The sequence below is a fragment of the Lampetra fluviatilis genome, chromosome 18, assembly GCF_964198595.1.
Source record: "Lampetra fluviatilis chromosome 18, kcLamFluv1.1, whole genome shotgun sequence".
NCBI lineage: Eukaryota > Metazoa > Chordata > Hyperoartia > Petromyzontiformes > Petromyzontidae > Lampetra > Lampetra fluviatilis.
Genome location: NC_136292.1, coordinates 967,534 through 993,025, shown reverse-complemented (window position 1 = coordinate 993,025; position 25,492 = coordinate 967,534). Strand labels below are relative to the sequence as shown.

The window sequence follows — 25,492 nt, the reverse complement described above, 5'->3', positions numbered from 1 at the left end:
ATATGCAACCTAAACAACAAATAGCTCTTATTTGACAATTGTACACAAGCAGTTTGTCTTGGATTGTAATCCTCTTCTGCTGCCTTCACAGTCTGGAACTCCCCCCAGCCATCTGTGCTGTGGACTCCATTCCCTTTCTCAAATTCCGGCTCAAGGCGTACATTTTTTTCCCTCTGCCTATGATTGACTGGCTCTCCATACAATAAATAAGCCCGCATTTTGTTACACCATCTAGAGATACGGTATCATTTAGATGTTATATAGATCCGAATTGTATATGTTTTTGTTGCGCAGGTCAGAAATGGCCATGCAAATTCAACATGAAGTGACTGAAGTTGAGGAGGAGTCTTTTGGGCCTCAACCTGCTTCAAGACTTGAGGTAACGCCTTTAAGAATATTACACTCAACATTTTGACTGATTTAATCTTCAGCCATCTTACCTATATAAGTCATTTTTGTCTGTCTGTGTGTCTGTCTGCGCAGGTACCTTGCGACGTTTTTAACTGACAAACTGTGGGATTTACATATCAAAAAAGTACACGGATACCACACCGTATGCCCCGGGACGAAAAAGCGCTATTCGTATTTCAGGCAGATCTGAAACACGGCAGAACTAATTCCTCCGCCGTGGCTGACCATTGCTATAACGCTGTGGGCTCTCATGATATTGTTTTTTCCGAGACCAAGGTGCTCTGCAAACCTTTGGGCTACTATCAAAGGTTTGTTCATGAAGCCATCCAGATGTATAAACATAGACATAACTTCAACCAGGAAGATGGATACAGATTGAGCAATCATTGGAAGGATGTTATTAACCAGGTAAAACCATAACTGCTTTTGGCCTGCCTTCATATCCGCAGCTCCAGTTTCCTAACCCTCCCAGCCCCGCCCACTTGCCCTCCCCACCATACTTGTGTCCTCCCTACCCCTGCCCCACACTCCCTGTACAGATAGTCCCCGAATTACGATGGTCCGACTTATGATATTTCGATCTTACGATGGCGATACGACAAAATTGTAAGATATTTTAAATTTTGCGCGGCAGGCAAACGCAGCAGCGTACGCATCTTGGTGAGCACAGTACAATATACGTTATGATACGTTCAATGCATGTATGATACGTAGCTTTAGCGATTTCATTTTAGGGTTACCACGATACGATATGTTCAATGCATGTTAAACGTTTTTATAGCAGATAGGATTGTTTCCTGAAAAAACTTTCTATGAAATTGCAGTTCATATAGGTAGGCTAAGAATTTACCTTGTTTTTTATTTTACATTTTCCTGTCCAATACAGTATTGTAATTAATAAATACATACAGTATATAGTTTATACAGTATGGTACTGTAAATTGCTCTGTTTTGCTAAGTGTAGGTATATATGCCTACGGGAGGGGGGGGGGGGTAAAAATATTTTTTGAGGTGGGGTCGACAATTTTCGGAAACCTTTTAGATCAACTATTTACCCAGCACTTTCTATTACTTTTTGATTCAGGACTTCTTCAAGCCTCTTATAATTTTGTTGATGGACAAATGGACAGACAAACGGAATGCCGGGTTTTCACAATGGCTTATTACTTGTGTATGTATATGTTATGTTTTAAAGAGAAGTTTGGAAATATATTTTTCCCCCGGGCAATGCCGGGTACTTCCCGCTAGTAATATATAATTGATTACGCTTTTCACATGTCAAATGCATGCAGGAATGTTGATATATATTGACTAATATACCTTTGTCTGGTTATATAACACATCGAGGAATTTTCCACAATTTTTATATTTAAAACCGTATATGGGGAATAATCATTTACAATGCTATACACAACCAGCCCCTGAGTTGCTACATTTAGCTAATTGCTTTGAGTACTATGTATGCGTGCATTTGATATATCAGTAATTTAACTAGCTCCTGAAATTTAATTGCCCAACTTTCAAATAATTTGCAACACGTTATAAATGCTCCAGCAAAGCACAGTTTTGTAAATGATGGATACTTAAATTCCACTAATTTACCATCTGTTTAACTTAACTTGACATTATTGTATAGTTGTTATAAGTGTGTATTTCAAAAAGGGAGTGTTTGTGACTTTCCTTTGCAGCAATGTGGTGTGAGTGCCAACGATGTGAAGAAACTGGAGGAGGCTGGCTTTCATACTGTGGAGTCTGTGGCATACGCCCCAAAGAAAGAACTGCTAAACATAAAGGGCATCAGTGAGGCGAAGGCTGACAAGATATTGGTGAGTTAAAAGGAAATGGACAGCCCAAGTTTATAGGGCCCTGTGTCTCAATTGCTTTTAAAAAGTTTTCAAATACATTATTCATCACACCCCCACATACTCTTTGGTTCTTTCGGTAAAGTCACGTCGATAGAAAATTAATAGATCACGACGTTTCGATCGCAACACAAGCGACCTTCTTCAGGTGAGAGAGAGAAAGCTACTGAAACAAGGTCTTGTCGAGGCCTGAGATGGGTGCAGCCTCAGGGTAAGAGGGCGGGGCTAGAGATGGTCTCTCTGAGGCTGTGGAAGTGGCCATTGTATTGTGAGAGATTAGCATGGCAATGCACGAGCTTCGTATGTCGCAGTATCGGTGACTTGCTTAGTATGCAACAGCATCGGTGACTGAGCGAGGACATCCAGCAGCCCGTCAATACAAAGACATCCAACCTAATAATGCAACTCAGAGAGTCGGCTAAAAACACCCCCACATGATTGAAAGGAAATTACTATCAGTTTGTGAGACATGAGTATATTTAGTGTTGTTTTCAATCGTCATTCATTACATTTTCTCAATCTCGTGCATCTTTCGCATATGGTTTGGGTTTTCAACTGAATTCGTCCAGGATTTTTTGTCTGCCTTCCTGTTCCTTTTCTTCACTCATTCCTCTCCTGGGCCGTCTCCACATTCACTCCACTGCCCCTTCATGTCCTGGTTCACTACCTCTTACCAATTATTTTCAAAGGCCTGCCTCCAGTATTGTAAACTTTGCAATATGGTCACTAGATATTGTTTGAGTTTCCTTGTTTTTTTCAAAGCAATGCGTGACAAAATAAGCGACTTTCTGAGATGAGGACCTGCAGATATAGGTGCAATTCCAAAGATAGATGGAATTACTCCTACATCTACATGTATTAAGGATCCTTTAACAGTTTACCAAGTTTAATTCTAGGTAAATTGTCTAGTGTTATTTTGACGACTTGAGGTCGATCTGGCAACATCTAGCAACTTAGTGAGGTTAATTTGGCAACTGTTTGCTTTAAGGAGTTGGTAACTGCCAGCCTCTCGGTTAACACCCTGGTGCTGCCACGTCTATAACCGTTCTTCCAATCTCGAATTCCTATTTTCTTTTGACACATCCTTGTCATCCGAGTCGATTTCATTTCAGCTTGTCTGGGATGGATACAATTCTTGCCTTTATCCTTGTCTTTTCATCTCGGACCCCATGCAGTTTGAACGCAGAGACGAATTTATTAGTCTGCATTTTTTACATTTTGTTGAGAATTGTATTTCATTGCGAGTAAACATGCAAGCAAAAGTAATTTTCATACAGTTCTTGTAATTTCATTGCTTGCCTATAATGTAAGATGTTTCATAACATTAAGCTTGCATACTCTGAATTTAATGTAGAAATTTTGAATTGTTTTTAAGTCCATGATAATACATTTACAGGCAGATGTTTTATTAAAGCACACTCTGTTCTTATTTGGTTCTTTCGGTTAAGTCACGTCTAAAGATACAATAATAAATTAAATAATAGAATACGACGTTTCGATTGCAACACAAGCAATCATCATCAGGTATAATGAAATAGCGACATAAAATCTAACCAGAAAACTATATACAGACATATTAGCAGACAGATATCACCAAGATACATAGCGGGAGCAACACAGGTAACAGAGAGGGGTGATCGTCTCTGTGGGGTGGCCTTAAATAGACAGAGGGGGGGGCGGAGGCAAAGAGAAGGAAGGGGGGTTAGAGAAAAAATTAGCATTGTTTCACACTCTGTTCTCCTGCTATCTTGCAACGCGGTGGGATTGTTTGGTCTGGTGCTGTTAAAGCTCCATGAGATTGAGCTATACAAGAATGGTAATCGTGGGCGATCGCCGCACTTTAACAATGCTGTCGTTTGTGGTGGACGTGATCTGTTACCACGCGGTGAGACTTGGCGGCATAGGCCAAGGTGAAGAGGTGCAAATATGTGACCTGAGAGTGGTTCGAATGAGGTTACATTTAGCATTTGCCTGTGAATCCACCCCCATGTTAATTCTGATTTAGTGAACACATGCATTGGTGGCTAGAAGTAGGCACTGGCGAGAGTTTTAAATTGTCATAAAATGCAAAAATCCTCGTGGTAGTTGGCTAGGAGCAAACAATGCTGGTATGGGAACATGCCTTTATAATGTTTGCAAAATCTGTGTTCAACTTAAATTATACAGTGCTTTGCCAAGTAAAATCACTTCACAATGCGGTTGTATAGCTCTTAAATTACATTACCTTCAAAGTAATGCTGTTTGTTGTTTGTGTTGCCCTGGCTGCAGAAAATCCACTTACACTTATTATTCCAGCTACACGATGCAATGTTTTTGCATCGCATTTCCATAAACCGTGAACAAGGTTTCGCCTTGCTTATTGCTTATTTCCAACCCATAGTAAAATGCACGTGTAAACACTTTCTACGGTCATGATGTTCTCACCGTTGTTGGCTCTTGTGATTCTCTTTGTGCCTTAGCCACCCCATCGACTTGTACTGGCCATTCTACTCTGTTTTCCATTGTTTCACGGCTTGTTTGAAATGTAAAATTTAGAATTCTTCCTGCACTCCCAAAGAAGTCAACCAAATGCTTCAAAAAGTTAAAATAATTGGCTACCATTATTGTAATTGTCTTATGCTTAATATCTTTTAGACAAATTCTGCACTCACATTTGTTCCTGTATAATCAATTTAGCAGACGTTCTGCTTTAGCCAGATAACGTTTTTAATTAAGTTAGATTTTTTTGTTATGAGTTATGGCAGATTATTTGAATTATTATAATGCCAAATGTGAATATCTTTATTGTAGTATGTTTTGTTTTCTTTAATATCATAAGGTTGGAATGTCGAAAACAATGTTTTTTTTGTACAAATTGTAACTCTTCACCGCACAGAACTTGAATCGGGATCAGCATTCATGTTGCAGTTTCAACTCATCAATTAACTCTTCCATCTGAGAGCTTTCACTACTGTAACTATTTCTCCACTTTTTGTAACAGGCAGAAGCAGCTAAACTCGTGCCAATGGGATTCACAACAGCCACAGAGTTTCACCAGCGACGCTCGGAGATCATTCAGATCAGCACAGGATCCAAAGAGCTGGATAAACTTCTTCAAGGCAAGGCACAACAGCATACACACAACTAGCATCTCACTTTGTTTTCTATGTATGTTGAACTTCTTTCGCACTGTACGTAGACAACCGTGCTATTCGGAGGTGCTGGTGAAGGACAGCAAACTAAACACATAAAGCAGTTATAAAGAAATGAGTTTTCAATTTAGATTTAAAAGTGCATAGCTCCAGTGGCTTCCTAATATCGGAAGTTGAAGCATTGCAGATGGCCGCAGAACTGCATCTGAAAGGGTACATTGTAGTGACTGTCTTTGTTTGATGTCTAAGGTATGACTGGCTGATTAACCGTTCATGAATTGTAGTAATTATGGTTGTCGGTTTGGTTTATTCATTAGGAGGAATTGAAACTGGATCTATCACGGAACTGTTTGGAGAGTTTCGCACAGGAAAGACGCAGCTCTGCCACACCTTGGCCGTGACCTGTCAGGTGCTGTCTTATATCATTATTATTATCATCGGTGCCTTTAATAAACTTTTAATCATTAATACAACGTGTGTACCATTTGCGATGACCATTAAATATCACATTGGACATTCTTAATTACATTTTATTGTGTACTTATAATATTCCCGTTTAACACAACTTTGTAATTAAGGGGATGCAGAGATGGGAATTGGAGCTTGGAACTCACTCACACTCATGAACAGACTGGACTTGTAGCCCACCCAGATTTAATCAAGGGTTGTGATATTTAGTTATTTACCAAAGTACTCTATTGTGCATTATTATGGCAGTATATGCCTTTTTATTGTGATAGATTTCATTCCTTTATCTAAAGCTTGCCTGAGTTCACATTTATTACATATGTGTACTTTCTTCTGCCAAGAAGTATGATGTGTCCAGTTATTAAACTTGTCTACAACTCTTTGTGTAACATAATTTGCATTTACTACAAAGCACAGTAGTCGTCTTGAGGGGCTTGGAAAAATATGTTGCTTATTGGCGCTTATTAAAAATAAACATGAGCTTGAATATGCTGACATTTGTATTAAAATAATTATTTTAATCACACGATTTTTTTTTTTCCTCTCTCTGCATTCATTGACTTCCTTTTAACAGCTTCCAATTGACCGGGGTGGTGGAGAGGGAAAGGCCATGTACGTGGACACAGAAGGCACATTCCGTCCAGAACGCTTGCTCGCAGTCGCTGAAAGGTCTGGTGCTGAGCGAGGATGAATTTGGTTGTTGTGATCTGATTGAGAGTAAAGAATGGTGTTTTTCAGCCTGCTCTGGGCACCTCATAAGTTTTTTTCTCAGCAGATTGATGCACTGTTTTTAAAGATGCCTCGGCCGTTTAACAGAAACTGAAAAAATCTCATTGTGTAGCGCTTTTTATTTTTCAACATCTGTAGTAGTAACAATAAAATAAATGTCAAGATGGCAATTTTTATAACTTCCATCATGGTTAGCACAATTGGATTTCCGATCTCGGCAACTTAAGCAATGGTGCCAGTTTCTTCAAATCCCCTGCTTCTGTCCACCCAGCAGTATAAATGGCTACACGACAGTTGGCCGTGTGCGGTGAGGTACAGTGTGGGTGAAATCCCTACTCTTTCAGGATGTCTGGCCATCAGGAAAGAGTAGGCCAAATATACCCTCTCGAGGGGCTATATAGAGCTCCCTCTCTGGGAAGCCTTTCTGCCAGCAGTGCTGTGATCAAACAATAGCGGGGTTGGACCCTTACCTTAAAATAAGTGCTGATTAAAAAAACATTTAAATGGTGAAAGAGTTCATTCACAACATCTATAAATTGTATTGAGTTTAAGGTAGTTATGTGGTGTTCAACATTAAATGCACATTGAAAATATATAAACAATGGTTTATATTTTTTACGTGAAATTATAAATGGTTATACGTCATTATACCCTTAGGAAAGTTATGTTGTATAAAAACAGTGAAAGGGGAAAGAGAACAAATTTCCTTTTATCTTCACTTGCGTGCGTACCCAGAGCTCGCACGTTGCGCAAGTGGGGGTTGACCCCATTATTATCGACGCCTCCAGGCTGCAGGCTCCTTTTCTGTTGGTGTAATTTAACTTTTGCTGCTTACACTCACGCCATGGGACCCTTTATTGGCACTTTTTTTACCCCAAAGTGATGTTTTGGGTTTCCTTCAAGCACATTTTTGCCACTTTGCATTCCAATGCCAAAATGTGCACAAACGTATTTGCGTGCTTATGTGTTTCTTTGTTTAAATATACATTCATGGCACACTTCACGTTGTGGTCACTTTACTGGTTGGTAATTTCTGGGTGTTTTAGAGAGTGTGCTTAGAAAAAGATGACACGTAAAAATCATGAATAATAATTTGAAATGATGCAAGTGTACAGACAGCACTTTGTAAATCCACGAGTGGATGAGTGCCTCCCCACACCCCGTGCTGGTGATGGAGGCGATGTTGACTATACAACTCCTTGTTGGTCAGTGCGGGTTGGTGAAGGTGGGTAGCATAGACCTGGCGATAGAGAAGGAAGGACAATACAACACTGGGTATTTCTGCACTGCCCTTGTTGCCCGCGATGTAGCCCTGCAGCACCCTCTAACAGCAGTTAGGTGTGGTGACCACAGTCATGCAATATCCAACTAAGCCTTGTAGATCTGACGAGATCTGATGAGATGGGGCACATTGGAGTGATTTGGTGACATGCAATTTAAAGTTACGTAGTGTTTACCCTAAAACATCTTAAAATAAAAATGTAATAAATTAGCCAAAAGTAAAACAAGAGTTTGGGCAGATTAAGCAGCAGTATGACACCATGCACAAACAATCTAATAGACATAATAAATGGAAATAATTTAGATAATTCTCTATTGTGAGCAAACACATGCATGTGTAGACTGTATATATTGTATTTGTTATTTGCCACACCTGAAGGATGATTTCAAGCGATACAAAAACAATGTTTGCTAATTATGACAGTTTTTTTAATATGAATGCACTGAAAATGTATTGTGTGTGCGCAGATTTGGTCTCTCTGGGAGCGATGTTCTGGACAACGTGGCCTACGCACGAGCGTACAACTCGGACCACCAGACTCAATTGCTGTACCAGGCATCCGCAATGATGGCCGAGTCTAGGTATGACGTTGTTGCTGATTCAACTTCTATTGCACTCTTAACATTAAGCCGTGGTTATTCAGGATCTATAATAATGTTTTTGAGTTTGAAGGTGGGTTAAAACTTGGTAAAGTTTCTTCTTATGCCATTGCGCATCGGTTTAGTGAGTAGACATGTAAAGACATCGATGGATTAGAAAGAATTATGCTCAATACTTGCATCAATTCCAACGTATGAGAATGTATTAAGAAACAGTACAAAATAAGATGAAAATATACGAGAGACAAAATAAAGAATTCTGCAATTGAATGGTGACATTGAATTGACACAATTCATAATTGCTGGTGTGGGTCAATCATTACATAACTGCTACCCTTTGTCAATATTTACACTGGTGCTGGGGAAACCCATGGATATGGTTCCTAACTGTCTGGCACTGACAGGACCATGTGTTTTATTTCCGTAGGTATGCCCTGCTTATAGTTGACAGCGCCACCGCCTTGTACCGCACTGACTACTCGGGCCGCGGGGAGCTGGCCGCTCGGCAGATGCACTTGGCGCGCTTCCTCCGCATGCTGCTGCGTCTTGCAGATGAGGTAGCCGAGGGCTTATTTAGATGCCTTATTACGAACTCCATTCCGTTGCCTACCTCTACTTGCTTACAAGAAATGTCCTCTGCTGAAGAATCTTAGTACTATATAACACGTGGGCTTTCGCAACCAATATCCATAATAGAGGTTTTTGGGTTGGATCGTGTCAATATAAATGTGTAGTTAAACCCGCCGACACAGCCAATTACAGTGAACCCTCGGTTTAACACACAAATAGGGGGGAATGTGGTGTCCGTAAAATACGATTGTCCGTTAATGGCCAAATTACACATTTGCGCACTAAATGACACCCTACCACACGCGAACTACTTACTGATAGTTCAATAATAGTTATAAAATATTGTAATGCCTTTCAAAATAAAAAATCAACACGGCAATAAGTATAATAATACCCGTACATTAATAATACAGTAAAATATTTGTAAAGATCAAAGTACTGTAAATGTATTGTAAATGTATTGTACAACTGATTTTCCACTTATTTCTCCTATTTTGACTTATTATAACAAAAAACATGTTTAGTGTAATCAATACTGTACCCATTAAGGGGAAGAAGCTAATATTGACCGGACTGATTTCCCCATTACCGGGGCAAAGTCGGTTGTTGTCTGATCTTCGGACAAAACTTAGATTCAGCAGATTGTCTTTAAAATCCGAGATCTGTTGAATGGGGGTCCGCTAAACCAAGGGTTTAGTGTAGTAAGGTTTGTCACATAAACAAAACATGCCAATTCGTTACTAGTTTCAGCATAATTCGTTCCTAGTTTAAGACCGAAACAGGAGGATCTCTCCATTTATCTGAAATGGAGAAATAACAAAAGTATGCATTGTATTGTGTCTCTCTTAGTTTGGTGTGGCAGTAGTCATTACCAATCAAGTGGTGGCTCAGGTGGATGGAGCTGCAATGTTTACAGCTGATCCCAAAAAGCCCATCGGGGGAAACATCATGGCCCACTCGTCTACCACCAGGCAAGCTTCAGAAGGAAAACGGCAGACTTGGAGCGAGTGTCTTTAACTGTATTGCCCTATTACCACGATAATTGTGTTCAATAGTGGAACATATCTTGTTAATACCATTTTCTATAACGCTTTGGTTTTGCAAATAAATTCTCAGTGTGATTGTGGAATCACAGTAACTTGTAAAAATAAATACAATATTCAGTGTGGTAATACCACTTAATATCTCTATTATCAAACGTTTAAATAACTATTTTGGGTAAATATTCTGATATCTATTAAAAATTTAATCTGGTGAAAGATATTTTGCCTCTGCCAGTGTAGAGTGGTTGTGCATGTTGAATATTAAAAACGAATAGCCTATTGCAATTCCTAAAACTTGGTTGAACGATTACAGTATGTAGAACAGGCTGAGTTCTAATATGCTCGATTGTTATTCACATAGTAACTTGGGCATCACAATTTGTGTAAAGCTGAATGGGTGTCCCTTCTTTTGCCGTGCGTGCAGGTTGTACTTCCGCAAGGGACGTGGAGAGACCCGAATATGCAAGATATACGACTCTCCTTGCCTGCCAGAATCAGAGGCAATGTTTGCCATCAATGCAGATGGAATTGGGGACTCGAAGGATTAGGTTCGGGGTAGCTCCTTTTCCTGGTCCAGCCATGGCATTTTTCAGCCATGTGCTTCACATCCATTATAATTTCTAAGATAAGCACCCCCATGAAAATAAAAGGACTCGCAGAGCATGAACCAAACTGGATTTAAGCTTTTTTTCAGGAAAATGTAAAAATGCACCTTATTATTTGTATTTTCATTTTTTCTGAGATTTGTTTTGTTTTTTTCATTCTTTTCCTTATGTCAAGGGTTATGGCTTTTTAAGTTTTTCCTGGCTACTGAACTTACTGGCTAATTTATGCATTACTCTTGTTTTTCACAAACCTTGAGTCTTTGTCTTGTGTACTGGCGTCAACTTACATTGTTATAAGCCATACGATTAGCTTTTAAGTTAGAAGTCGAAACTAAGCGTTACAATAAACCACAAACAGATGTTATTTATGCGTGGTTTTTGTTATGGTGGGAATTAGTCATGGGTTCAAATCCTTTACAGGGTTCACTTCTTCCACTGCCACCCTGTCCATCACGCGTGTAATGATTCACCCCCATCACTATATGATGACATAACTGTTTTATTGTTGTTTTGGCTGTAGGGGTCATGTAGCCTTGGTGGCGAGATGCTAACTACCTTGCCTGGTTTACAGGAGGCTGTGGGTAGTTTAGTAACATGAATCAAAAGTCATAGATTCTCACACACGCACAAATAAATGCATGTATTATGAGCAATGGGAATCAATATGATTTGATGCATCATTACATGCCTGATTTCAGCGTCATAGAAGGGAGTGTACATTGTTGATGGTCTATAGTAGTTTTGTGGATAAACGTATCCCTCTTGTAGGTGTGTTGAATTTTTACATTGAATTATGACAATCGGATTACAAATACTTATACAAGGGAACAGATTTATTTTAAAGTAGCTAAAAATATCTACATTTCTTATCTAGGCATTAAACACTGATTTCCTAAACCGAGCTGAAGGAAAGGTAACTCATGAACCCTAATTTCTCGACTAATATTCTGAGGTTGGCTTTAAAAGTCTGTATTTTTGTGTTCAACGTAAAACGATGTACACTATGAAATGTAAATATTTTCTTCAAATAAAGTAATGTAATTTTTTTACCACCAGTAGATTTGGTTTCCATGTGAAGACCAGTTTTGGATAATTTGTGGTATGTTGTGTAATAAACGTGTGGCAAACATTAATGTGTGTGGGACAATGTTAAGTTTCCTTTAATTTTACATATTCAGTTAAATGCGTACAACAAGAACACATTCAACCTGGCTTGACGGTGAGGCTCGGATATTATCTGAATCCTATCTGCTGTGACAAAGATGTTCATGACCAACACGTTTGTGTCTACATAAAAAGTCTGAATTGTAGGCAGTAAAGGATATTCTGCCATTGCCCAGCAAAACGTGTTTTGTGCAGTGTTGAACAGGCCCCGTGGTATTTGTGAAGGAGATGCTTCTTTGCAACATGAGCCAACCTAAAAGTTTGTCAGAGGGCTACACCATTCTCACGAGACTCGTAAAGCCAAAACCGGTCCAGGGTTTGCCTACTAAAAATTCGGCTGGAAAACGTTTGCTCAAAATGCCCAAATAAGTATATTATTTTATGATGGTGAAACGCCTTTTCTTATTATAACTCGTTTAGTTCCGGACATAGTTGTGTCCATCCATGAAGTACAATATTCTTCATATGAAGTAGGGGATGCTGCCGCTGTATAATGGTTAGCACACCGAACCCAACCAATCCCGATGTCGCCGGTACAGTCTCCCTGGCACTGCAGTTGAAATAATCGTCAATTTTCTTAAATGCCTCCTGCCTTCCATCAATCAGCAGATATCGTGTGGTGGGGTAATGTGTGGGTGCTTCCACATCTTCCGAGACGTCTGGTCAAAGTGAAAGCGGAGACCATTACCTTCAAGGGACCGTCAGTGGCGTGTGAGAAATTGCAGGGCTGCACTTTTACATTTGAGAGTTTTGAAAAGAAAAATACCGTGGATTTACAATGTTTACCTTAATTCTAAAGCGGTGGCGCAGCAATTATAGTACTACCGAATGTACCCTGCGCTCTAAAATTAGATTCTATCCCACGCTTAACTTCAGTGGTGATTTATATTTGAACCGGTAGCCTTCAATTTAGATTCTGATGAGAATTTGATTTAAATATGCATTCCAGAGTACTCGTCTCCAAAGCCAGTAAAATGTAACTTTTTTTGAATTCATACTTACTCAACACGTGGCACTCGTTAAACAAGGCAATCGTTCTGTTAATAAAAATCATGTTCAATTACCACATCAACAACAATCCTTACCATGAGTCACAGCGCAATCGCCAATTTTAATTACATAATTGGCTGTTCAGCTTAACTACGTGAACTAAATAAACTGCATTAACATTAAATCCGTAAACGCGTGGCTATAATAACCGGTTACACGTCGAGCTCACAATTGGATTAATTAGTTACAACACGCGAAGGCCAACTAGCGTCATTTAAAGGGGCAAAACAAATCCCTGCCTCCAAGCCACAGCCGAGATGGCGTGAGAAAAGTGCACACGCATGCTTAGTCCCGTTTCCCCGAGTATATCTTGGAATTCACAAATCCGCCCTACGCGACACCACCCGCCGTGCCAGTGTTTTTTTTTGGTTCTCGTTAAAATTAATCGTGTTGCCCATCTGCGTGGCATGGGCTGGACATAATCTGGCTGTCACCTTTCTGGCCACCGCGTGTTTGCGCTCACATTGGCTGCGCCCGATTCTCAACTCTCTCACGCGATGGTCTGCTGCCCGCACGCAACCCACCAGAATTATAATACCACCCAAGGCCCCTTACTTTTATCACTGCTGCTGTTGTTGTTATTGTTGTTATTGCGGGGCTGTAAGTTTGTGTAGGCGTAAAGGCTCAGGGCCCGCGTCGATACCAAAATCGCCTTTTGTTCCTCCGAAGGGCAGACTGGTAGGCGAGACAGGATGAGGAGCCACACCACATCCTTACACGTGTCCCACCAACGGGTTCGGCTGGCAGATGTTTGGCAAGACCACACGCAGAGGCGCATGATCATGTGTGTCACGGGCGACGGTGGTTGTCCTATCGAGAGATGCAATGAAACGACAGCGACATTGAAAGCACGTGCACATGTGTGTTTTGCTGCAATGGGTATGATTATATCACGTTTGTTAATAGTGTGATACATACATTACAGTAGATTAAGTTTTCATAGACATGAAAATCATGAAACGGAAATTAAATCAAGACTGTCAATTCTTACAATACAAATATATTTATGATGGGTGAATGATTTCCTGATAAGATGGGCATGGTGCTTACCTTGCTGAAAGGGTCATTGAGGCTCCATGAGGCTTTCCGGGTAAAGGAAATCGCTGTTGAATGAAGCGCATTATTCGTACTCTTTGGTAATTTACCACACCTCTTCGTCATCAGCAGCAGCCATTGTCTCTCCACTGCTGGATGAAGGCCTTCCTGCCATTGCCATCCCTCATAGAGTGCTACAATGTGACAATCCATTGTCACACTATGCAAATAAATACATAAATACATCTCACTCAGTCCGAAGTATATGCCCCTTGAAGCTCTCCAAGGGCCATTTGACCGGCAGAGAACGGCATCATCTTACCTCGCCAGCCCTGCAGAGGTTGTTCTCTTGCACCGTTTCACGCCTCTGGCTGCCATTCCAGCAGCGGTCTTGTCCGTCAGCCGTCAGCCCCTTCCTCACATTGCCAAGTGCACATCGACTAACTTTTACCAAGTAAATCTTTACTTCTCTCAATTTAATTTGTTCCCTGAAGTGCATGGGTTCCTCCTCTCTCGGTGTATATCAAAGTTGATAGTAGGCACCGATTGAAAACGTCATTATTTGTACACGTTGATAGCTTTTCAATATAAACCGTTTTGTTTCATCTATAGGCACTGCATTCTGCTCCATTTGCCGCTTTAAGTTATTCGCCTTCAATAATTGCAATGCAATTTTTTATGACAAAACAGTAATCAATCAAACTAATTTAAATAAGTAGAGAGTAGTTTATGTCCGGTAGTAAAAGCATATCAAGCTCTCATCTTGTTCACGTTGTGTGTTGTGATACATTGTGCTCCAGTAAGTAAAATGTGACATTTGTAATCTGTGTTGTATTTTGTGTGTGTTATACATTGTGCTCAGAAGACTACCGTCGTTATGATGCAACTTCCGTCGTGATGAGACACGCCTGTAAATGCCGCGATTTTGTAAGTTGAGCATGCAGATCTGTGAAACTCCGCAACCTACAGGATCGTGGGTTGGCGAAGAGGTGGCAGTACAGCAAGTGGGTTTGTGAACCTGCCTGCTGTCTTTTGCGAGTTAATATCCTCTCGTGCGTGGCGCGTTGTTTTGTCCGGGTACTCTGATCTCCTCCAACGGAATCAGAGAAACGTCTCGACAGAGCATCCTCCTGAGGAACAATATTGCCTGCAGACAACAACATCCTATTACACGTTCAGTGAAAAATCATACTCTGCATAATATGTGCTCTGGTATGGATGTTTAATGCATTTTTGAATTTGATCATGCCCCCTCAGGTTTACATTGCATTTAGATATTTTTTTTACAAATTAAATCGACATCACGTCTGCAATTGAAGCTTCAACGGAGGAAAAGTATGAAAGGTGGTCAGTGGATGGCAGTACAGCAAATGGGTTCCTGTGCTCATGTGCACATTTGGAGTTGTATCCTCTCGTGTGAGCCATCTTCTCTGCTACATCTGGTTCCCTTTCACTTGCAAAACACTCATTAAATACGATCGTGGCCAACCACCGCCAAGGCAGAACCCTTCTAGAAAGGAGGTTTGAGACTCGGTGAGGCTTTTCTGGATAAATAATTATATAACTCGTTTTGTCTTGATGTATCGTAAACAATAGCGCAGTGATTCATAATTTCGGTCAGATCGCGTGAGTGAAATGTGTCGTAAACCCTCCTCCACCCGACACAGCCCATCTATAAAAGTGTCACGTGACGAACAGAAGTGCCAATGTGTGACTGCTTAAGACACATTGCGGTGTGTTCGAGAGCAATGTCACGACATTGTATTTATAGTATTATTCCAGAAGACAGACATCACAGAGAGCGAGATACACATCGCAAACATGTAACGAACCCGGAACCTCGAATGGGGGCGTCTGGAGGCCCTTGGGACCACTTCTGGATGGGCAATGGCCGGGAGCGGCAGATTAAGAGGGAAGGAGCGAGAAGAGGGAAGGAGTAATGTAACCAAACAAAACAGGATAATAAAGTAACATAAGCTCGTTGTTTGGGTTTATCGTCCTTGTTCTCCCCTAGGAGCAACGGTCATGGGGTGGTTGCTACAATGTTCCAGTGTCAGGCGTCCATCCCATTGCCCTCATTGATCCGGCTATTCGTGCTGGGTTGAGTAGAGCAATGTTACAACATTTAACAATTGGGTATGACGTTTCGATAATAGTTAAAAGCAGCATCATCAGGCAGCTGCTATAATGGTAGTGCAGCGATGCATGCAGTGCGCGACGAGCCTGCAAACCTGAGTTCGACTCCCAGCCGTGGCTGGCATCAATGTCAAGTGATATCCGAACTGGTCCTGGGACCCTCACGTCCTTCCCCATCCTGCACTGACACCGTAGTCACCTTGCTTGGGTCGGTGGGCAGTTCATCAGCCACGTCATGTGAACCTTATGGTGGGACCCCGGGGTCCCGAATAAACGGAAGTCAAAATCGTGATTGATTAATTTATTTGTGGCGACTCCGTCCCACCGCGCACCTGGCGCGGATCGTTCCGTTGTCGTGTCGTGTCCAAGCGCAGCAGCAGCGAGGACGAATGCGCAGCAGAGCTGAACAAGCGAACTCACTCCATGCTCGGGTATGGGCAGGATCATAATAAGTCTTATCCAAAGCTGCTCAAACTGCCTACACGACTTAAGTCCTTTATTTGTCATCACGGTATGCACAATACAGTGAAACTGCTCTCTTGTCTTCATTATTGTGACCTACCAATAAATGTCTGCAGCCAGGATCAATAGATAACAATTCTATTACCTGCTGATATTTAACAGATGAGAGGCGTTGCACCGTTAATTCTTCCTGTTTGATAACTATGTAACACAATTTTTGTTCATGGGTACTAAGTGTTATTTCGTATTTGCTTATGACTAAAAAGTACAGAAAATGGCTATTATTCCCCACAAACTTTGCTTTTGTGACCAGGACAGTGATATTAATTTTTTTACCTTTTTTCACTGAGAAAACGGTCGAATTTGCGTCTTTTCGTTCACATACAGTCAGAAAAAACAAAATGAAGCAAAATTAAGATGTATTTATACTAAAGTAATAAAAAAAACAATATCGGGCAGCCGTGATCCGCTTAGAGGGCCGTGGCCAGAATTAGCAGCTCGTCAATTAAATCCAAACGCATATGAGCAGTTAGCAGAAAAAATGACTGCTTATGGAATTAATGGGTATTAAAGGTTTTACAAGCACGCTACCTCTCCTTTATATATTTTTATGTAGTTGTAAGAATCGTGTTTTTACGTATAAATTTGTTCAGTTAAATATATAATGTTTTAACTCAATTTTAAGAAAGATCGTGATGCAGCACAAATGGGAAATGCCGTGAGATGTGCTCGCAGGGCCCTTAGTTAATCCACTGCTGGTTGGGGGCCTCCCCGTGCCGTGTGCGAAGTGGGGGGTCATTTCACCATATTTCACCAACGCGACACGTGAAATATCGCGGATCGCGACGTCTCCGTTCGTCCCTTTCTCACGCGCCCACACACACATTCTCTGCCACGTGCCCTGACGGGTACTGCAAGCTGCGACCATGTCCTGCCCAGGGCTCGCCGAGCTGGATTGGCTTCCAAACAAATACATTATTTAAGGTCGCACTCTCTACACACAAAGTGCTCGCCACAATTAAACCAAACTACCTTGCTGATGTCGTCAAGGAGCATGAACTATCACACCAACTCAGGTCATCCTCGCAGCAGATTTTGTGTGAGCCATCGAACAAAGACGGGGCACTGCAACGCACACTTTCAGATGCGCTTCTGTGGCCGTCTGGAATGTTCTTCCTTCCGATATTAGGAAGCGTCTGGAGCTATGCACTTTTACATCGAGATTGAAAACTAATTTCTTTAGAACTACTTTTTGTGTTTAGTTTGTTGTCCTTCCCCCGCACCCCCGATTATCACGGTTGGCTCCGTACGGTGTAAAAGACGTTCAACATGCTTGCATAGATACACACATACATAATAATAATCGCTATTCGATACTAAGTGGCAGAGGTGTGGACTCGAGTCATGTGACTTGGACTCGAGTCAGACTCGAGTCATGAATTTGATGACTTGCGACTCGACTTGGACTTGCATAACAATGACTTTGTCCCACCTATGAGATGTGGACTCGAGTCATGTGACTTGGACTCGAGTCAGACTCGAGTCATGAATTTGATGACTTGCGACTCGACTTGGACTTGCATAACAATGACTTTGTCCCACCTATGAGATGTGGACTCGAGTCATGTGACTTGGACTCGAGTCAGACTCGAGTCATGAATTTGATGACTTGCGACTCGACTTGGACTTGCATAACAATGACTTTGTCCCACCTCTGCTAAGTGGTATGTAGGATGTCGTGGGTTCGATCCCTACCCTGACGCCTGCTGCTGTATATTTGGAATCTGCGTTTCTCTCTCCCCGTGACGCGGGGATTTTTCTCCGGGTCCTCCGGGTTTCCCTCCACATTTAGAATCAACATCACGCGTGTAGATTAGTTGGCTACAAAAAAAAACATTCCATTTGATTTGTGACCACGTCGCTTCTGAAAACGCGCTATGTAGCTGAGTGGGCCTTACTTGGTAAAATATACGTTTTTTTGTTTTAGGTTAGTTTTAACGGCTACTAAAGAACAGCAACTTTGTAAAAAATAAATGAAAGGGGACGACAGGGAGCTCACCACACAGCTCACCAACCCCAATGCTAAGCTCACCACGGCTCACCAACACCACCAGTCCACTGAGCGTGCGGTTCTGCGTTGGTAGCAGTGCCGGATCATCCTCGCAGCAAAAGTCGATACAAATGCTATGGGCCTCACACTTTTAAGGGCCCCGCGCTAAATGCTTTCAAGCTATTAATTCCGGTTCAGTGATTCTGAACATGCTCTATTACTATAGTACTATACTGCCTTCGACTTTAATGAACGACTGTGTGTGTTAAGGTTAGCGATTTGTCGTATTATCTGGCTGTGTAGAAAATGAAAAAATACAATTACTTTACTGTGCAAGTAAAACAACTTCGTGTTTTCATATTTACGTGTTTTTGTTTTATAGGGCCCCTTGATAACATCATGCTCGAGGCCCCGCACTCGCTCATCCGGCACTGGTTGGTATTAGTGGCGGTGGGCGGTAGAGGGCAGTGCATCAACTCCCATTGTCCGGTGCGTCTGCGCTGACTCTTCTGCGCTTCTCCGCTGCACCGACTCGCGCTGACCAACGTGATGGGGCTACTGGTCACATGACGCCCGTGACAGCCGCACACGACGTGGTTAGCAAGCGAGTGTCTAGGCACTAGGAACAGCGTGGGAAGGGGGTAATGGCAAGGCGAGGCACGTTGGTCGCTGTGGATGAGAGACGTGCTTGTATGGGGGTGGGATAACTGTTATGTGTCGAGGTTAATGTTGATAAAATATGAAGAAGGGCCACTGCCCGAAACGTCATCTGTTATCTCGCCTGGTATACAGGAGGTCGTGGGTCGATCCCGACCCTGACGAAGCCTGCTGTATATTTGGAGTTTGCGTGTCTCTCTCCCCGTGGTCGCGTGGATTTTTCTCCGGGTCCTCCGCTTTTTCCCTCCACATTTAGAATCGTGCGTTTAGAGAGGATTTTGCCGCTCTCAAGTTCCACGTGATAAGCCACTTCGTCGAGCTATCATTTGTGGCCATGCAGCTTCGTGAAGAAGATAGATATAGCTCAGAGGACCTTACCTGGTAACGTGAAATAACCTCGTTTATAGCCACCACGACGGCGGCGAAGGTCAGTGCAGCCGTGCGGGAGGCTGAAGCCAGCGGCGAGCGTGGACGTGGGGAGGCGCGCACGGCGGAGCACGGCGATGTCGCTGCTGGCGGACACGAATGCCGAGCCGCCTGCCACGTGTCACCTGTTTCACCCACGGTCGGTGGTCGTCCGTCCAAGCATTGAGCAGCCAAGGAGAGGCTTGCCTGGACTCACTCGGCTGAGCTCCCGAGGTCTGATGCGATGGGGCGCATGCCGGCTGATGTGAAACACAAACACTGCACAGCGCTTTGGCGGAAATTATGGACTGCGTTGGCAGTCGTGCACAAACCCCAATGATATATTTATTTTAAACACGTTAAAGCAAATATTCGTCATTATCACTGCCTTATAAAGAAGGAAAGTATAAAATATGCGAACGTTTCGGGGAATGGCTGTTCTTTGGAGATCTTTGAATAGCAGATGTGACTATCTTACCGTGCAACCTATGGGACCTTGCAATGATCAAAAATGATGAAAAATAAGAGGTTTCACCCTTTCTGGCAATTGCCACAAAGGGTTAAATGGTGAAACCCCTTTTTATTTTTGTAAAATAATTTTAGTATGCTCATGTTGAACCTATTTCCAGCGCGTGCATACAACCAAGTAACACATGTATACTGTACCGCCTTTTCCCCTTGTCAAAAATAAACACGATTCAGCAGCGTTCTCTACGCTATGTCCAATGAATACCTTTGGACCATTTAAAATACATTGATGTATATATTAGTGGGTTTTATTTGTGGCCATATTTGGCTGTTAGAGGTGTGCATTCAACAGTTGTATGTTGAACTTATTTCGCACGGTACGTATCCACCCGCGCTAATCGGAGTTGCACATGAACCTCTAATCATATAATATCACACATAATTTGACGATGCTACTGCTACGTTGCCAATGGTGTACAAGGACAATTAACAAAACCAAAATAACTCAACACGTTCGTCAATAACACTTTGGTCTTTAAAAAAAAATAGTCGACGTTTCACCTTGATGCGCAATTGTCCGAAACGTTGCCTATGAGAAAGCCTTCCTTTAAAGGACCGTTATTGACGATTGTGAGGATTTTTTTACGCATGTAAAGTCGTACGTGGAAGAACGGTGCTACTGCCGTGAGCGATCACCTATTACATTCTGCGGCCACGGTTTACATCCAAACACACACACGCACACAACAACATCCACCCAGCCAAAATTTCACCACTACCACCCAACCCATATCTCAGCGCCTCAACACACGCCTCCCCCACTCGCCACCCACCCCGAGACGGAACCAACCTCCATCCATCCTGCGCCCAGAGCTGCTGATATATCGCTGCTGCAGGTCCCACATTTCTGTTCTTCTTCTTGTCGGCAGTTTGGTTGGGGTGGCCTTCGTGGGTGGTGCGCGTCAGTGTCACCCGACACCATGAAGACCTCCAGCCACGACGTCAACTCGTCGCCGCCGTCTCCCAACAACGCGGAGGTGTTGCCGGCGGTCGCCACGGGGCTTCGTCTCCAGGTCCTGGCCGTGTCTGCTCCCCCGGCAGCGGTCGCTTTGATCATCGCCGTTCTCATCTCTCTGGCGGCTCTCGTCGAGAGCTGCCGCTCGTCTCGGAGGCGCGCCGACCTCCTGGAGGCGGCTCGACACGCACAGCGCCTTCCCCGGGATGCCGCGCTCAGCTCCTCGCGCGCCTCAAAGCTCTTTGACCCTCACTCGTCGTCTGATATTCCGACCACTACGACTACTACATCATTATCGTCATCGACGTCTATGCAATCGACTCTATCTATTCTTTCAGTGGATCCGTCACGTACTCCAACATCGACCGCATCATTTATTTCAACATCCACTCAGTTTCCTATTCAATCATCTCATTTACCACCACCACCATCATTTCCAGCATCTACCCTATCTCAGTTGCCTGCACATTCCCCATCATCACCAGCAGCAGCATCTTCACCGGCGGCAGCGGCAGCAGCGCCGCTCCACTCTCTGCGCACTCTCCCTGGTCCCACGCCGTGGCCCATCGTGGGGAACTCGCTCCAGCTGGGGCCCATGCCCCACCTGACCTTCCAGCGCATGGCCTCCACGTACGGGCCCCTATTCCGCATCCGCTTGGGCAGCAGGGACGTGGTGGTGCTCAACGGCGACAGCCTCGTGCGAGAGGCGCTGGTGTGCCGGGGCTCCGAGTTCGCGGGCCGCCCGGCCTTCCGATCCTTCTCCATGGTGTCCGGAGGCCACAGCGTGGCCTTCGGGGGCTACTGCGAGCTCTGGAGGCTGCAGCGACGGCTCGCTCAGTCGACGCTGCGCGCGTTCTCCACGGGCGGCACGGACGCGCGCCGCGCGCTCGAAGGCCACGTCGTGATGGAAGCGGCCGAGCTCCTGCGCGTGATGACGGCCTCGTGCCGCCGCTCCTCCGCGGGCTCCGTGGACCCGGCCCAGGCCCTCGTGGTGGCCGTGGCCAACGTGACGTCCGCGTTGTGCTTCGGCCGCCGCTACGGGCACGACGACGCCGAATTCTGCGAGCTCCTGGATCGGAACGAGCGCTTCGGGCGCGCGGTGGGCGCCGGCAGCGTGGTGGACGCGATGCCCTGGCTGCTGCGCTTCCCCAACCCGGTGCGCGCAGCCTTCGATGGCTTCAGGCGCGCCAACGAGGACCTCTCCGAGTTCGTGCGCGACAAGGTGAGGCAGCGCAGGAGCGCCGTGTCGGCGGCGGCGGGGGCCGGGACTCGCTCCGTGCGCGACATGATGGGCGCGCTCATTGCGCACGTCGATGGGGGAGCGGGGGCAGGAGGAGGAGGAGCGGCAATAGAAGCAGCAGCAGGAGACGGAGAAGGTGGAGAAGCAGCAGGCGGTGGACGAGGAGGAGGAGGGGGATGCCCTCGGCTGGGTGCGAGCCACGTGGAGGCCACGCTGTGCGATGTGTTCGGGGCCAGCCAAGACACCCTGTCCACGGGCCTCCAGTGGCTCATCCTCCTCGCCGTGCGCCACCCGGAGGAGCAGGCGCGGGTGCAGGCTGAGGTGGACCGCGTGGTGGGGAGGGCGCGGCTGCCCTCTGCGGCTGACCGCGCGCGAATGCCCCGCACGGAGGCGTTCGTGTGCGAGGTGCTGCGCTACAGCAGCTTCGTGCCCGTCACCATCCCGCACGCCACCACGCGGGACACGCGGCTGGCGGGCTACGCCATCCCCAGGGACACCGTGGTCTTCGTGAACCAGTGGTCGGTCAACCACGACCCCGGCGTGTTCCAAGAGCCGCACGCGTTCCGCCCCGCGCGCTTCCTCGACGCCGAGGGAGCCGTGCTCGACAGGGACCTGGCGCGCAGGGTCATGATCTTCTCGGCGGGCAGGAGACGCTGCATCGGCGAGCAGCTGTCCAGGCTCGAGCTCTTCCTCTTCACCGCCGTGATGCTCCACCAGGTGGACTTTGTCACGCCGCCCGGACGCGGCCCGCCCGGCACCGAGGCGGTGTGCGGCGGCCTCACGCTGAAGCCGAAGCCCTTCACGGTGGCCCTGGTGCCCAGGGGCGAACCCCTCGGCCCCGCCTGTGCGCCGCGGCCGTGAACTCGCCACGGGGCCGGGACACGGCACAGGAGTGGGGAGGTGATGAGCTACAGAGGCCCCTAGGGGTGTCAGTGGCACGGGTCGGAGGGGTCGAAGACGGTCCTTGTGGTGGTGGGGCGCAATAGCAAAGCAGATGCGAGCGCTATACCTCTGCCTATGACCAGCTAACCAGACTCTCGTTCCTGGCGAAACTTTAACTATCTCGGCAATAAGCCACGTGTGCAAGCATTCTCAATTAATCTCACCTTAACTCGCCACTCATACGAGCACTCTCAATGGTTTAACCAACTAGCCAACCAGCCAATAGATGACTCTCCCTTCCATTGGACCCTTATCCCGAAGTCTAGCTAACTCGCCACTGTGACGAAGCTCAGACCCTAACCCTCACCAACTAACCATCAGAGGTGGGACAAAGTCATTGTTATGCAAGTCCAAGTCGAGTCGCAAGTCATCAAATTCATGACTCGAGTCTGACTCGAGTCCAAGTCACATGACTCGAGTCCACATCTCAGAGGTGGGACAAAGTCATTGTTATGCAAGTCCAAGTCGAGTCGCAAGTCATCAAATTCATGACTCGAGTCTGACTCGAGTCCAAGTCACATGACTCGAGTCCACACCTCTGCTAACCATCTACTTAGCCGAACAAATCCCCACTAGCTGTGTGAATTGCCGCGCTCACCCGGCAGTGGTTTTTATTAGAGGATATTCTTTGGGTCTTTCTGTAAAATCACGTAGATAGGTTCAAAGAAAATAAATAAATAAACTACGACGTTTCGATCGCAACACAAGCGGTCGTCATCAAAACATTAAAGGGCTGTTGTGATCAGCTCCGCGGTAACGGAATTACAGCAAGGGGGCACAGACTAATGATCAAAACTAAATGTAATTTATGCCTCATTTGGATTTCTATAGTTTATCCGTGTTCTTGCACAGTGAGTGTAGTATTTTATATATATACAGTATAGACAGTGTATTTGTGCCCATCGCCGCGAATGCATTCCTGTAGCCAGGGCCAGCTGGGGGCTCTCCAGAGATGAAGTGAAAAGTGATTTCGTTTTGTGAATGCTGACTTTTATTTGTTGTTAGCCTTGTAAAAAACTACTATTTTAAATGTTTCTTTAACTTTGTTTTCCTTTTTAAAATATTACTGGGGGCCTCACTTGTAGCCCAGGGTCCAGGGGCTACAGGTGAGGCCGACAACATCTAAATCGGGCCCGGCGTGTCGTGCTCACGAGCCGGAGTTCTGCTGCGATGGAGCGGCCCACAGTGTCCACCGCTCGTGCGCTTGGAATGCCGTCACTGTGGAATCGCCCGCCTGGAGGCAGTGCGAGTTTAGACTGCACTGACATGCAGACTACACGAGTGGCTTTGCAATAATTAGCTTGTAATTGAATGGTTTATTGATCAGAACCTAAATTTAACGAGTGGTGCAGCATTGATAGCAGAAGCCTGTACACTTGCTAAACATAATTGTTAGAAATTCGAAACGACTGTTAGGCGATATAGCTATCATAATAAACACACATTTAAATGATCTCAAACACAACCTTCACATCACCGTCATCAATTCCAATAATCTTATATCGCGATGATAGGCATTTAGGGGAGGGCTGATGTGGAGTGCAGTGGCTTGGCCACTGAGCTGTGAATCTGTCGACCTGAGTTGGATTCCCGGCTAACATCAACGGCGAGTGATATGAGTGACAGAGCCTCACTGTGTGTTAGCCGTGGCTTGGAATCGAACTCGGGTTTCATGCCGGGTCCACAGTGCCGTGTACTAACAACGACTGCGCCACTGATCCATCCATAATTATACACAAATAAAAAAACATTTCAATGAACCCTACTATCATGTGATATCTCTTTAGAATTGGAAATTTCATTGAATAAATGTCTCCACAAAAGAAAACCCGAACCCAGTCGTCAACAACGCCGCCTTTAAAAAAAAACAATATCGGCGACGTTTCAGGCAATGTCCCTTCTGTGCTATGAAGGGCCATGTTGCCCGAAACATCGCCAATTATATATATTTATAAGGCAGTATTGTTGATGAGTGAGTTTTGTTGTTGTTGTTTATTGTGCTTGTGCGCCACTGCCAACGCAGCATCACCAAAGACTGGCATGTGTTTTGATGCCCACACAGTTCGAAGAGGCGTTAACAAAAGATTAACGCACACAGCTCACGGATAATATACTGCACGCCTGCACAGGGAAGAGTGTGCGTACCTTGTTCGTCTTCTGTTCGGAGC

At 44.7% G+C, this 25,492-nt stretch overlaps 1 protein-coding gene and 1 pseudogene across 1 annotated transcript; both read left to right on the top strand.

Moving 5' to 3' along the window:
* Positions 1-299: 299 nt before the first annotated feature.
* On the top strand, positions 300-11,587 carry RAD51 (RAD51 recombinase). The gene is made up of 9 exons (XM_078864293.1): positions 300-379; positions 2,100-2,237; positions 5,254-5,371; positions 5,722-5,813; positions 6,447-6,541; positions 8,351-8,464; positions 8,910-9,039; positions 9,902-10,023; positions 10,520-11,587. The coding sequence occupies exons 1-9, from the start codon at positions 302-304 to the stop codon at positions 10,641-10,643; spliced, it is 1,011 nt and encodes a 336-aa protein (XP_078720419.1). The 5' UTR covers positions 300-301; the 3' UTR covers positions 10,644-11,587.
* Positions 11,588-20,961: 9,374 nt separating this feature from the next.
* On the top strand, positions 20,962-23,724 carry LOC144937057 (cytochrome P450 1B1 pseudogene; annotated as a pseudogene).
* The last annotated feature ends 1,768 nt before the right edge of the window (positions 23,725-25,492 follow it).

Bases quoted from the DNA above. Each gene is read 5' to 3' on its own strand.
- RAD51 (XM_078864293.1), top strand. From the start codon at position 302: ATGGCCATGCAAATTCAACATGAAGTGACTGAAGTTGAGGAGGAGTCT. The intron at 380-2,099 runs GTAACGCCTTTA...TTTCCTTTGCAG, and splicing joins AACCTGCTTCAAGACTTGAG to CAATGTGGTGTGAGTGCCAA. The intron at 5,372-5,721 runs GCAAGGCACAAC...TTTATTCATTAG, and splicing joins GCTGGATAAACTTCTTCAAG to GAGGAATTGAAACTGGATCT.